At 43.2% G+C, this 13,405-nt stretch overlaps 1 protein-coding gene across 2 annotated transcripts in view; it reads right to left on the bottom strand.

Annotated features, from left to right (window-relative positions):
• The window catches only part of BEND7 (BEN domain containing 7), a 46,584-nt gene extending 34,186 nt beyond the window's left edge, over positions 1-12,398 (bottom strand). For both annotated transcript variants that reach the window (XM_058805078.1, XM_058805079.1), the window contains exons 1-2: positions 12,091-12,398; positions 8,215-8,298 (exon numbers count right to left, since the gene is read on the bottom strand). In XM_058805078.1, coding sequence (XP_058661061.1) covers positions 8,215-8,298; positions 12,091-12,151 — 145 coding nt within the window. In that variant the 5' untranslated portion in view covers positions 12,152-12,398. The remainder of the gene's footprint in view (positions 1-8,214; positions 8,299-12,090) is intronic.
• Positions 12,399-13,405: the final 1,007 nt, after the last annotated feature.

Genomic DNA, 13,405 nt, shown 5'->3' with positions numbered 1-13,405 from the left:
AAAAATGTAGATTCTAAAAAGAAAATGAAAATACATACCAGAAAAATGTGACTGTTTCAAATAAATTCAGGGCATTTAAATAATAAAAGTTGCATACTTAATATGCCTGGCACCATTTCAGTATTAATTTTACATATGAAACTGCTGATTGCACAATGAATAGATGTGTTTTGGGCAGATACTAGCCTGTTTTGCTTGTTAAAGCATACATTACATTTCATGAGTAATAAGGAAGTGTTCATTGCCCTTTCTGAAGAAAGAAGCTTCTGGTTTCCTTACTGGTAATAGAAAAATCAAATACCCTAAGCAAATGTCATAAGTAAGATCTAGAAACTGATGAATCAACCTTCCTTTATAGAATACTTAATACAATAATGCCTGGTATCCTCTACTCAATTTATATTCCTGCTTCCCTAAATAAACCTATTTTTGGAAAAGCAACTGTACAAAAGAAACTTTAGAAGAAAAAAAACCTCCTCTCCAAAAACCCAAGATGCAAGATGTGCCGTCTCTGGTTTAACAAGGTACTTGAAACTGTGCTAAATTCCAGGCATGTGAACAATTTTATCAACTCAATAGCACCATTCAGTTGCCTAAACGTAGGTGCACGTTGCTAAACCAGACAGCTAAAAGAGCAGCAAACCCCTCCCCAACACAGGCCAAGCTCAGTGTGGCTGGGACTGCTGCAAGCCCGGTGTGCTGAACACCCAAAGCAGGGAGGTTTTGTTCTTGGAGGAGAATGAGCAGAAGGGGAGAGGAGCAGAGCAATGTGCTCCAACCTCTGGTGGATCCCAGCACCTCCTGCTTGACCTGGTGCACCGGTTCCCTGGGCTGCTGCCAGCTGGCTCCAGCCCACCCCCATCCAGCGAGCAGAGTGGGCGGCTTGCAAGAAAGCTTCCAGTCCAAACTTAGAAAAATGTTTGCCAACCCCGTACAGCAACACTCCAGCACCATTTCCACTCCAGCTAACACAGTGAGAAAAACCCTCTGCAAGGAAGTTCTGCACTGTATTTATTTATTTTGTTGGTTTGCCTGCAGATTTCTGTGTGTGGGTATGATTTCATTAACAGTAACAGCACCAATTCCTTTAAAATGACACTTTTTGGCCCCAACCCAGCCAGGGGTTGACTGTTTGTAGTTCCCAACCTTGAAAGGCTGCAGAGTGGCACTGGACTCCAATTACTGAGATCCAGCCCTACACTGCACACTGCCTTTCTCCTGTGCAGCTGCACCTGCCCCTATCCCAGCTCCAAATGTCCCCACCACACCACAGCCTGCAGCAATCCCTTCCTCTCGTGCCATTTAACATCACCCTGGGAGTTTTAAGTTGGCAGTTTGGATTTGTATTCAATGGCAAAATGTGTGTGAGTATCAAAACAGCTTCCCACCCACCCACCTCCTCTGCTGGGTGCAGGGACTGTGCTACGTGTCTGGTCAGGTGACATGTTGTTAGAAAGATTAAATTTCCCTTCCCCAATTACATAAAATATTAATGTTAATTGAGCTTACTCAGCCTTGATTCTGTTCCCTTGTTCCTTTATATAGAAGTGTTCCTATACAGTGACATGAGCATACTGAACTCCAGACAGAAAAAACCACTACATTTATGTTACAATAAACCCTGAACTTGCACCCTAGATAAACTTATCTTTTTGATTAGGTAGATCCTTACATGGAGATTCACCCTTTGTAAGCTTGTTTGTTGGGGTTTGAGTTTTCAGCGTTTTTTCAGGGATTTTTTTTTGTTTGTTTTGTTTTTAAGATATGTCTTCCCTTTTGCAAGAAAGCACATTGAAATCCTACAGACTATAAACCTGACTTAGTCTTCAGTGCAAGTTTACATCTCTCCTCTCCCAATCATGCCTTTTTCCAGCTTTTAGTTTGTAGCTGACCAGCAACAGCAGCATCCTCCCCACAGGAGTGGAGAGCAGATGATGTTACACCACCTGAATCTGCAGATAGGTGCAACACCAGTGACAGATTTTAACTTCTTGCTCCCTGGTTATCTCATTTAGCTATTAGCTCTAAAGCCCAAGGACAGCACTTTGTTATCAGTTATTCCACTGCTGATAATTTTCACAGATAATAACCATGTAATTTAAAAATGAAAAAAAATAGATGGGGCACAGAGAAAACACAGCAATTCAAATTAGTATGTCCTGTGGAAGAGTCAGCCTTCTTTTAAATGCTAAATAGAATAACGAAGCACTGGGAAAAAACAGTTTATTACATAGAAATCTGCATTACCTGTCTGTGCAAAGCTTTCTGAGATAGATGCTGAGCCTGAGAAGAGTGGTGCATACTTCAGCCTCTCTCTGTACACACACCAGAGCTCCTCACCATTTCCAAGGAGATGGGGATGCCTCCAAAGGCTGCCTACAGGATTTGCCATTTGGATACCCCATGTAAATCCCTGGGTTTTATCTGACACCATTGAAGATACTTGCAAAACACTAAGACACTTACATGGCAAGTTAGAGCCCTATTTAGAAACCTGTATACAGAGATGTCAATTGTCATAACAAAAACATATTAACAATTTTAAATAACTACTGCTACAGTTGTTTCCACGATGACCCCTTGCAAACAAGCTATTTTTTCCTATGTGATGTGACTATAATCTTATAAAAACAACAACAAAACCCAAAATAAAGCCCTTTAATAAATGCTACACAACATAAACAGTAATTTCCTCAAAATTAATTTCAATCTATCTCCTTACTGAAAGTCTACAGGACATAAAAACTTCCTGCTCCAAAAGCTGGAAGAATGTTTAAAATGACAAAGGAACAAATGGAAACCAGAAAACTGTTCCAGTAGCACCCATGTGCTAAGTGTGCAGCTGTCTGAAGCAACAGGCCTGTAAACAACTCCAGTTAACAACACACTAATTATAATTTATTTATTACACTCTTTGCTCCTCTATGCCTGTCCATCTTTTTACTACTATGTTTATTAAACTTAATACATCACACTGCCTACCAACACCTTGTTATACTTTCCCCGAACAGTTTATCAAATATTATCATAGCACTGCAAACTGTTATAAAATTGTATGTGACCATATTGATATGTTCAAGCATTAATTTTATCCCAGTATCACAGAAGTGGCAACCATGTCTGTATTAATGTGTGTGTTTTAAAGTAAATGGGTGAACAGAATTAAAGCTGGACAAATGTCTGTATCTGATATTTCCTTCCTTCGACTCACAAAACCAAATAACCATCATGTCCTCTTTGTCCAGTATTTTGCAATTCCTTCCTTAATTTTTAATATTTATGTTTCTCATATATTTTGGGAAATATTCATGAGTTAACTTTGAAAATATTTTTTTTCTATTAATTATAGTTTAATTTTATGTTTTTTTGGACAGATGAAACACCTAAGGAATTTTTTCCTTTGTTGAACATACAAACAGGGATTTTTCCTAGATCAGGCTTCTTACTGAAGTTACTTTTATCTCAGTTTGTGTCCAACTAGGCTGAAATTGGTGGAGCTGTTGCAAGGGTAGGAATGGCAGTGACAGGCAGCCAGACAAGCACATGTGAGCTGACAACAGGAGCCTGGTTTGTGTGGAAACAAGGCTTCAGAGGTGAGAAAAAGTGGAAGTTGAAGCATATGGTGTGAAAGCTCAACAAAAAAATAATAAGTAAGTGCAAAGGGTTATATAATTAAGCATATTAAACTGCAATTTATTAGATGCCATTTGAATGCTGCCCTCTCTGGAAGGGGGCCAGCAAAACTCTCCTGCTGTGTTTGAACACTGTAAAGGGCTGATTCAGCTCAAGGAATCAGGAAGCAAGTGCACACAGGGCACACATCTCCACTGCTCAGCCAGGCTGAACTCACCAAAACACCTTTTGGAATGCTACACAGTGTTCAGGTATTTCCATCAGAGACAGTTATCCTGGAGGGAAGCTCAGCATCCCTTCTCAGCAAGAACTACACCCACATCAAATCCTAATTTTCAAAAATCTAGCTATGTTTTGGTCATCTTGTACCACAAGTTGTCCTGAAAGAGAAAGTTGCAGAGGTCAGCATGGGGAAAAGAGAAGATCCATGTGCATGATTCCTTATCAGAGCAAAGGTCTCCTCAATCACGTGGAGTCTCACTGTGGCTTCTCTGTGCAAAACTGGAATCAGGCATCCATGAACTAAACTGATGGGGTAAGCACTCATTTCCCAAAAAAGTGATCCCAGGTCTCTGCCAGCATACAAGGTTCTACACTTAGGCAACAACATCCTTGGCAAATTAAAAACCTAAACCCCAAGTCAGCAGGGAGGGCATGAACCATGTCAGAGGGTCACACAAGCAGCATGAGTTACAAACTGGAGAATTTGACTCTGCTAAATTAACACGTGGGGATATTGAAGCTGTCTGAGTTGAGGCATCTTAGCAATGCTCTAAAACATCACCTCAAAGCACTTTGCTATGTTCATGTCACCACACAAAGCACTAGAATTAGATATGCAGGAAAACTGGATCACCCTCAAATCAGATCTCTTACAAAGACAGCACAGAAACACATGGTTTGATAACCCTGCCTGTCATGAGACAAAAGTTATTAAACCCCATAAACACCAATGTAAGCAAAGAAATTTGCAGAATCAAACCCAGGATCAGACCTGAGACCATCCAGGTTTTGGGGGGTGTTTCCCTGGAAACTGGGTCACACCAGGAGGCCCAGCCACCACTCCCACCACAAACAAAGCAAATCTTTGGAAGAGCCTGGTGAAACACTTTCAAAACACCCAACTGGAGAAGCTACAAAAACCCAAGTTACACACTTTCATACCACACTGTGCCAGCTAAAGCACTTGGGAAAGGACAAGTGAGCAACTATTCAATAAAAGTATATATTAATGGGGTCATATAATTAAAGAAGCAATAATAGATACACATCAACTTCCCCCAGTTCTTGGAAATATCCAAGACCATGCTTTAGCCCCAAAGGGAAATACTTCACCAAGTTAGATCATTAGAGAACACAGATACATAAAATAAACTTCTATGCAGTCTTAATTACAGAAGCCACTACTGCAACAACCAGACTTGGGATATAATCCTATTAACAGTAACACAAGTCTGTAAAGTTACTTGTTAAGTCAACTTTTTCTCTGCGAATAAATTGCAAAGGATATAATTTCTGGGACAGAATAAATTCTTGAAATTAGTGAGTAACTTATGCATTGCTCCCCTGCTCCAAGAACACATTATTTATTTTTACCCTGACACAGAGAAGTTATTAATCTGCTGCCTTCCATTCCAACAATGGGAAATGCTGTAAAATGCACAGACACCTGCATTACAGCACATTTCAGTTCCACTTTATATCAGTCATAAACATCTCTGTTTTGGACATCTCTTCAAAACAAATGCTCCAAGCACACTGTGCATAGCATGCAATTTTATGAAACTATAAAAGTTCTTCACTGTTAATTACACAGACAAATGTCTCATCACACATTTGATTACCAGGATAATATAATTAGTTTTCTGCATTAACCTTTCAAACATAGAGCCTGAATTTCAAGTTGAAAGCATTGTAAAAACACTCAGTCTGGAAGTATACTGTATTTCCACTTTTTTGTGTTGGTAATAAAAATATTAAGACTGAAAAAAAACTATATGGTTTATGCAAAAGATTTTTTTAATAGACAGTGTAAGTTTAATCATCACTGTCCACAAGACACAAATGTACATGGTCCCTTCAAGGGCTTGTAATACCAAGTCTGGGCTAGCAGCCCTATGACTACTGCAAAAATGGAAGTCAGGTCTGTTTTAAATTTCACCCATGTTTGAGGTTTAAGCATTTCACTCTGCATTAAGCCTCCTTCTCAGGCTGAGCAGCCTGTCCTGGTACCAGATAATTAAGCCCTTTCCTTCAAAACAAACGACATGCCAGTCCTCATCCACAAAACATAGCAGTGATATTCCACATTCCCTTGGAATCTTGTAAAGACTGTGGTTAGCATGTCCTTCATTTGAAAGATGTGACTTCTTGTTCATCATCTTATCAGAACAAAGGACTGGGGGAGAGGACAAGCCACCCCATCCCCACTCCCAGCACTGCACTACATGAGAAAACTTCCCAAGCTCTCTTCAGACAGCACTTGGACTCTACACCATTGCAGCACAGAGCTCATATCCAGTACCATGTTCCTTTAACTGCACTGAAGCTTTCTCCAATTTTCTCTGCCCATCTATGCTGGTGCAAAAAAGATCATTTTGGTTCATCAGGTCCTTCTTAACATCTCATCCTTATTTGATTTGTAAATTAAACAAACTGGATTCTTGCGATTTACTCATTTACCCTAGCAGCTCCCCTTTTCTCAACAGCAGTTTTGAGTTAACGTGCTCAATTTCCACATCCCATTAGTCAGAAAGTTTCACTCATTTGGACTGCCACCAACATTTTACCTTCCCTAAAAGTAACAGTTTCAATGCTGTATCATTGCATCCATTCCATACTAAAGGCTGCATCACACTGAGGTTTCAGCTGCTGATCCCATGGATCACTTAAACTGGAGAACAAACTTGACTCTAAATCACCAAGTTGGAATAAACATCCTCCACAGATAAATTTTGGCATAAAGCAGTGAAACCAAGTGAAGCAGTGATTACACCCTGACTGTACCTGATAAGGAAGATCCTTGATAGGATTCACATTCTTAAAGGTTAAATTCTGACTGACTCTTGAAATAGGTGAACTTCAGGCACTTAAATGCCAGAACACTTTCAGTCACAATGAAAAGCTGGACTTACTAAAAAAGAAAAACCCAAACAAATCTAAGGACAACACAACCAAGCCAAAATCAAGATCAGTGGGTCTGACTTGCAGCACAAATGTCAAAGCACAGACTTCTGCACATTCTTAGAGCACCCTGGCTGATGCCTAATTCTTGCTAGAACGACTTCTCATGACTTTAGAGTTGGAAGAAAAAGCATTTCAAGTAAACCTGTGGTGGAGCTCACTCCATCAGGTTTATCGGACTTCACCAAAAGTGCTTCCAGAACATGAAATCCAAACACAGAGCACAGCAGTGGCCTTTGCTTCTCCTTGGAAATGGGTGTAGGGAAGAAACACTTGCTCAAATGGTGAAAAGCTGAGAAGGGAATTTAAGGCAGCTCCAACACCTGTGTTAACACATCCTCCTATTCTCTGCCATTTGCTTCTGACCTCTAGAAGAGGATGTGGCACTATGAATTTAGGAGACAAAGGCATTTTGCATGCAGAGTAACCTCAGGTGCCAATTCCCACATTTCAATGCTACTTGCTGGCTCCAGGAGGCAACACAGGCTCCAGAAACCTTAAATCACCCCACAAAAATGGTTTGGCTCCTGGTTCTGAAAAGGAGAGGCAGACATTCCCAAGTTTCTTGGTGCAATGGCATCTGCTTTCTCCAAAGCCTGAACAGAGTGTTCACAAGCTTGCTTTATACAGCTCAAAAAACTGGCCCCTCTTTCTCTGAATTTAGCCTGCCAAGAGGGGCTTTATCCAGGTGAGGCCCTGGATGCAACTGGAAGGGGATAGAAGCAGGAAAGGAAGAAGCACTCTGCAGCTGAGGAGTTATAGAGGATAAAAAGCACACAAGAAAGGTAAAGGTTCACTGATAGACAGTCACTGATGTGCTGTAATACATATCATGCTGCAGACTCTATATTACTTCTGTATTTTCTTTACACATTTTTAACTGTTGATTTAATTTAATTTTGCCATGCCAGGATTAGCAGGCAAGCTCCAGAGGTGAAAGGACATTACATTAAGACAGCACATTAATCCTCTATCCCACCCAAGGCAGAAGCAAAACCAAACAAATAGCAGCTTCCTGGAAATTGAATTTCTGTTATCCAGATGTCAAAGATGTAATACCCCAATTACACAAACTATTGCCAGTGAAGCATGCCAGGGAATATGCAATGTAAATGGGGTGAGCACAGAGCCGCAAAACTGCAGAGTCAGCATCTGGCTCTCTGAGTGAGTGATAATTAGCACTGTGTGTAGACACTAATAAACATTTATGTCTGAAATTACAACTTTTAGCAGTGTTAATAAAGGATATATTGGCAATTCATAGAATAAAAGGGTCTTGAAGAGAATGTCATATTAAACAATGGCAGGCACTTTCTGTGCTTGCACAGAGGTTTTTTCCTCCCTAATTGCAAATGGCCACGCAATGTTGCCTGAAAATTAATCAACACAAGCACATACCTAAAAAAACTGGTTGTGTTTCTTTGGTCTCCCCATTAACATCATTGCTGTAGTCAGAGATCTTATATATCTCATGATGGTAATCTGGAATGAAAAACGATAAAAAAAATTAGAATTCAAGTGATCTGGAAAAAATGAACACTGAACACATTGCTACAGTTTTACAACACAGTTTATCAATATATCTGCAGTTTATTTCATGTACATCAAATTAACCACAGAAAATGTGCTCTGTATCAGCACCTCCTAAAAAACCTTTGCTCACACTGGAGAGACTCAGCTCAAATATTTCACAGATTTTAGGGAATAGCTATGCCTGCCCTAAATTACTGTGTTCATTTTCACAGCAAATTATCCCACCAGATGCCAATTATCTGGCTTCTTGCTTTACAGAAGGAAAGCAGATTTATAATAAAAACTTTACCTTCCCAGAGACCAAGGCAAACTTTCAAACTTCACCTCAGTAAGGAATCAGCAAGGTACACCAGGGCTCTATTGCTCAGCTTGACTCATACTGATGTCACTGGCCTCCCGGTTCTGAAGAAAGGAGGATCAGTGACACCTTAGGATATTCACCTCTAGAAATTAATGCCTGTAATGACTTGAAGAATTAGCACTGGCATCTCATATACAGAGATGTTACAAGATATTAAAAAAAAAATCACCACTGAGTTTCTATTTTAAATAAAAGAATATTTTACTGTGAAGGTCTCTGTTATAGCACCAGGCAGGTGTTCACTAAAACCAGAGCTTTGTTTACACAGAGAGAAATAGTAAGTCCAAGTAAAAAAAAAGTCACTCAGGGCAGCTCTCGTGGATGCTATTTCTGCGTCTGTTACTGGCACACACTCTGTCCTTCAGCAAATCACTCAAGACTGAACAATATATGCAGTGTCTTGAAAGAGCCACCTCCCCACCTCACTCCTTCCATGCCCTCCCAGTTCCCAACGCTCTCAGCTACTCCCTCCTTAAACTGGTTTTATGTTTACTTGCCTCACAAAAAGTGAGGCAGAGATTAACTCATGGAAGGGACTTTGGGGAGATTCACTTAAAAAGGTGTAACACAAGTGGAGGGCACCAGAAGCAGCTCCTTCCATAAGCAGCACACCTGCACCTCTGACCAAACAGGCACAGGACTGGAAAAGTCTCCTGGAAATCACTTTTTTCTTAGGTGTGTTTATTTGTACAGCACAACTGTCTCAAAGGCACAGGAGGAGGAACAACCCAGTATGTAAACTAAAACTGACCCTAACACAGCAATTCTATGGAATGGGAAGGGCCTGGGAAGAAAATGAGGGGGAAACAACCCAGAACACACCACAGAACTGGAGAGGTCAGGGATGAGGTGCAACACAAAGGATTCCTCTGCTTCCCAAGCACGCCCAGCCTATGAAATGGGTAAAGGTGAAGTCTGAGATATGACATAGAGGAAGTAAAAGATTCTTTTATGAGACTAAACTGGCAGGGTTTGTGCTGCCTTCCAGGATCACCAGCTGTCCTGTGGAGCAGAGGGTGTGATGAAGTGGCTTGGAGGGCACCTGATGGCCACAGCCAGTCAGGGTCTGCCTGCCACACTCTGCACCTTCATCCTCTCAAGGACATTCAAGATCTGTGGAAGCAAGTAAGTGGAAACTAGGACTTAAATGACTTAGGGACTCATGGTCCTTACATATACAGATTACACTCAGTTTCTTCTCTAGCACTTCCCTGTACATCCAGCTGGTCACAATATTCTTCTGGTCTGCAGCTGCTGCCTTAAAGTCACCACATTTCACCCCAGAGGTGGCTGTGGTTTAGCACAGCAATGGACTTTTTCTTGATTTAGTCATTATTGATCATTGTGATAAGGTGCTCAAAGTCATTTTTGGGACAGAATAAACATTGTATGGGCACACATCAATAGCAGATGGTGTGTTACCAACCAATTCATACAGCATAGCCTTTTCTCTTTGGTTTCATTTTTCTGCCTTGGATGATACAGTTTTCTAGTCCAGGCACTGGAAAACTGTATCAATTTCACAACAGTAAACACTAACCTGTGACATTACAGAGTAACTCCTGCAAGAGGCAAAGGCCAATAACAAGAGACAACTGTTTATACATAATTATCTTTCTAATCAACTGTGATAGAAAAGAGTACGAGAGTGCAGACTCACATACAAAACCTGATTTTTATCTCCTCCATTCTCAAAGTAAAAAGACATAATTTTCTCTCTAGCATATGCTTTTAGTGTAGCTTTGTATTTGATTCTCTACATCCAAAAAGAGACCACAGATAAAATATTATTAATAATGTACCATCATAACTGGATTTACCTATTAAAATAAGGTTAAATAGATTGTCTCATACACTGAGGCATATCTAAACCTGTAAGAAGTGGCAACTGAGATTAGCATAATAGTAACCTATTTTTGGCAAATACTCTTTTTACAGGCCCATTAGGACGGAAAGAAAAAAAAGCAAAATTTCAGTTTTATTTTTCCATTTTGCTTTCACCCCCTCCATGCTCCAGCCCAGTCATGCACTAACTCTGCCTCCAAGTTGGGAGCATGTTCAGTACCAAAAGCCCACAAAGCAAACTCGTTCTCTGTAAAATTACACCCTTGATGGGTTTGCTAATGGATACAGACCTCCAATGCATTTCAGACACGTCTGGCAAGTCCCTGCCCCTCTGGTTTTAACAGGGACCATGTGCGATGCCCCACACTCCCCTACCACGATACACCAGTCATTATTTACTATTCCCACCAAGTGAGTTTATTTCCATCTTTGAATTTCTTCATTTCAAATGTAATTTTTGCAGAGCACTCCTCAGACAGCAAGTCTTGACACTCGTGTGTGTGTCCCCCTTTTCACCAGCGTGACACTACACCCAAGCAGTCACCTGCCTTGAACTTGGCATGCAGGACACACACAGCGTTTCATGGAGATATTCCCGTCCAATACTTGAGAACACAAAAGGAGAAACGATCTCGAATCAATTCCATCAGGGCAAAAACATCTCATCGGCTAGAGAAGGGATAAATCCCCAACCAAAATAAATCCCTAGGGCTGGGAAGTCCACCTGTGAAAATGCCTACCAGCGGCTCTATCTTTTCCCCCCTTTAATTAAAGAAAACAACAACAAGAAGACTGAAACACAGAGCTGTGCTTCTTGCCCGACATGAATTCAAATATTTCTCCCCTCACGATCCCTTTTAAAATATCCTCTTTTCCAAAAGCAAACACACCCCGAGCGAACAAGTTACACGGCAGCGGCTCTCCCCTGCCCACGTACAATTAATTACCTGCGTGGATTTTTAATAAAGCGATCTCGATTCAGCTTTTCTTTGAAATACAAGGATGTACACAGACGAGGAGAGGAAAAAAACCACCCCAAATACAATAAATCCACAAGAGTTGAATTCTAAGGAGCTCTGTCGCTGCTCAAGTGTCATTATTTTTTGCTCGCTTCCCGATTTTTTTCCCCCCCCCCGCCGCCCAAGCAGGATTCACCACTAAACACGATCCAACTTTATTTTGTGCAAGGTTCTCTGCCTGGAAAAAAATAACACGTCCACCTGAGGTGGTGGTGGGGAGGCTTGAGGTGGTGGTTTTGCAACAACACGTAACACACATGCAAAAAAATAATTAAAAAAAGAAAGAGGAAACGGGAAGGGGGAGAAAGAAATAAAATTAAAAAAAAAAAAAAAAAAAAAAAGATAGGCGTGCAATGGTTTCGGGGAGTTCAGGCGGAGGATTGCGGAGTTCAATAACAGAGCCGGGAGGGAGCGGCGGCCCGGGGGCGCCGGCGTTTCATAACGCCCCGCTCCCCCCGGGGCAAAAGTCGGGGCTGCCCCCGACCAGCGAACAAAGCCCGGCCGCCCCCGCCTTACCTTCGTTGACCAGTTTAAAGCTTTGGGATTTCCTGCTCCTCTTCCTCTGGGCGAACTCCATGGTGCGGGCAGGAAGGAGCGGGGCGGACACAGGACCGAGCTCCGTCCCTCCGATCAGCAATACACGCGGGGGTTGGGAGAGACGGCGGCTCCGGCGGCGAATAAAGGGATCCGGGACAAGTTGGCTCCGGTCTCCCCCCCGCTCCCGCCCCGAACTTTGAGGAAAAGCGGGGTGCGGCGGGGGGAGCCCCGCGGGGGCGATGCCGCCGCCTTCCCCCCCGCCGGCTGCGCGGCCGCGGCCCGGCGGCGAAGGGCGGCCCGCAATGGCTTCGCCGCCGGCGCCGGGACCCCGGTGCCACCTGCTGGGGGAAGGAAGGCGGCGGTTCCGCCGGCCGGGAGCCGCCGCCACCCCGGGGCCGGCCCGCCGCCACTCGGCCCCGCCGCGGGCTGAGGGCGAGGGGCTGAGGGGCAGCGCCATTTTGTGTCCCCCTCCCGCCGCGCGTCTCGCACACGGGCACCGGCGCTGCCCGCTCGGCACCGCGGTGCTGCCCGCGGCTCCCCTCAGGGGCTCGGCGGGGGGAACTCCTCGTGTTTAACCGGACCGGGCCAGGGCCGGCGGGGAGGGGGTTGAAGTTGGCGTGCGGAAGTGGGTAAACCTCAGGAACCGATGGCAACACCTGTTTGTTGCCGTGTTTTACAGGGATTATCGCAGCGATGTGTCCGCTGGTGTCATGGACCGAGGCCTGGAGAAGAGCGCCGAGCCGCCAGCTGGGCTGAGCTCTACCAAAAACTGGATCGCCTTAGCGAGAGGAAGGGAGTCCCTCGGCCAAAAACTGGATCGCCTTAGCAAGAGGAAGGGAGTCCCTCGGCCAAAAACTGGATCGCCTTAGCAAGAGGAAGAGAGTCTCGGCTCTCCAGAGGAGCGAGATTTAGGGCGTCTGGCAGCCCTCCCGACGGTCACCGTGAGGTCACTGCAGCCATACGGCTGGCCCAAACACAGCTGAAATTAGTGCTTTGATTTATTCACCACTTGACGCCTTCAGCCACACTTCCAGTTTGCTCACTGTGCTAAATTCACTGAGGGTGGAGTGTTTTTTTTTTTTTACAGTTTTTTACAGCCGAGAGTGCTTTTGCCTGTTGCCTGTGTAGAAAGGACCCAGGCGTTTACAGTTATGACTGCTGATAACTGCAAACACAGCTCCGATCATCATCTTGTGTTTTACATGTAGTCAGATTGTGTTGTGACAAGGAGAAGACTGTGTGATACTTGCATACGCCTACTTGAACAGATGCAAATGCAGATCTTGCCTTGGTC

This window comes from Ammospiza caudacuta, chromosome 5, assembly GCF_027887145.1.
Source record: "Ammospiza caudacuta isolate bAmmCau1 chromosome 5, bAmmCau1.pri, whole genome shotgun sequence".
In the NCBI taxonomy this organism is placed as follows: domain Eukaryota; kingdom Metazoa; phylum Chordata; class Aves; order Passeriformes; family Passerellidae; genus Ammospiza; species Ammospiza caudacuta.
Note: the sequence above shows the minus strand (reverse complement) of the source record. Positions and strands in the feature narration are given on the sequence as shown.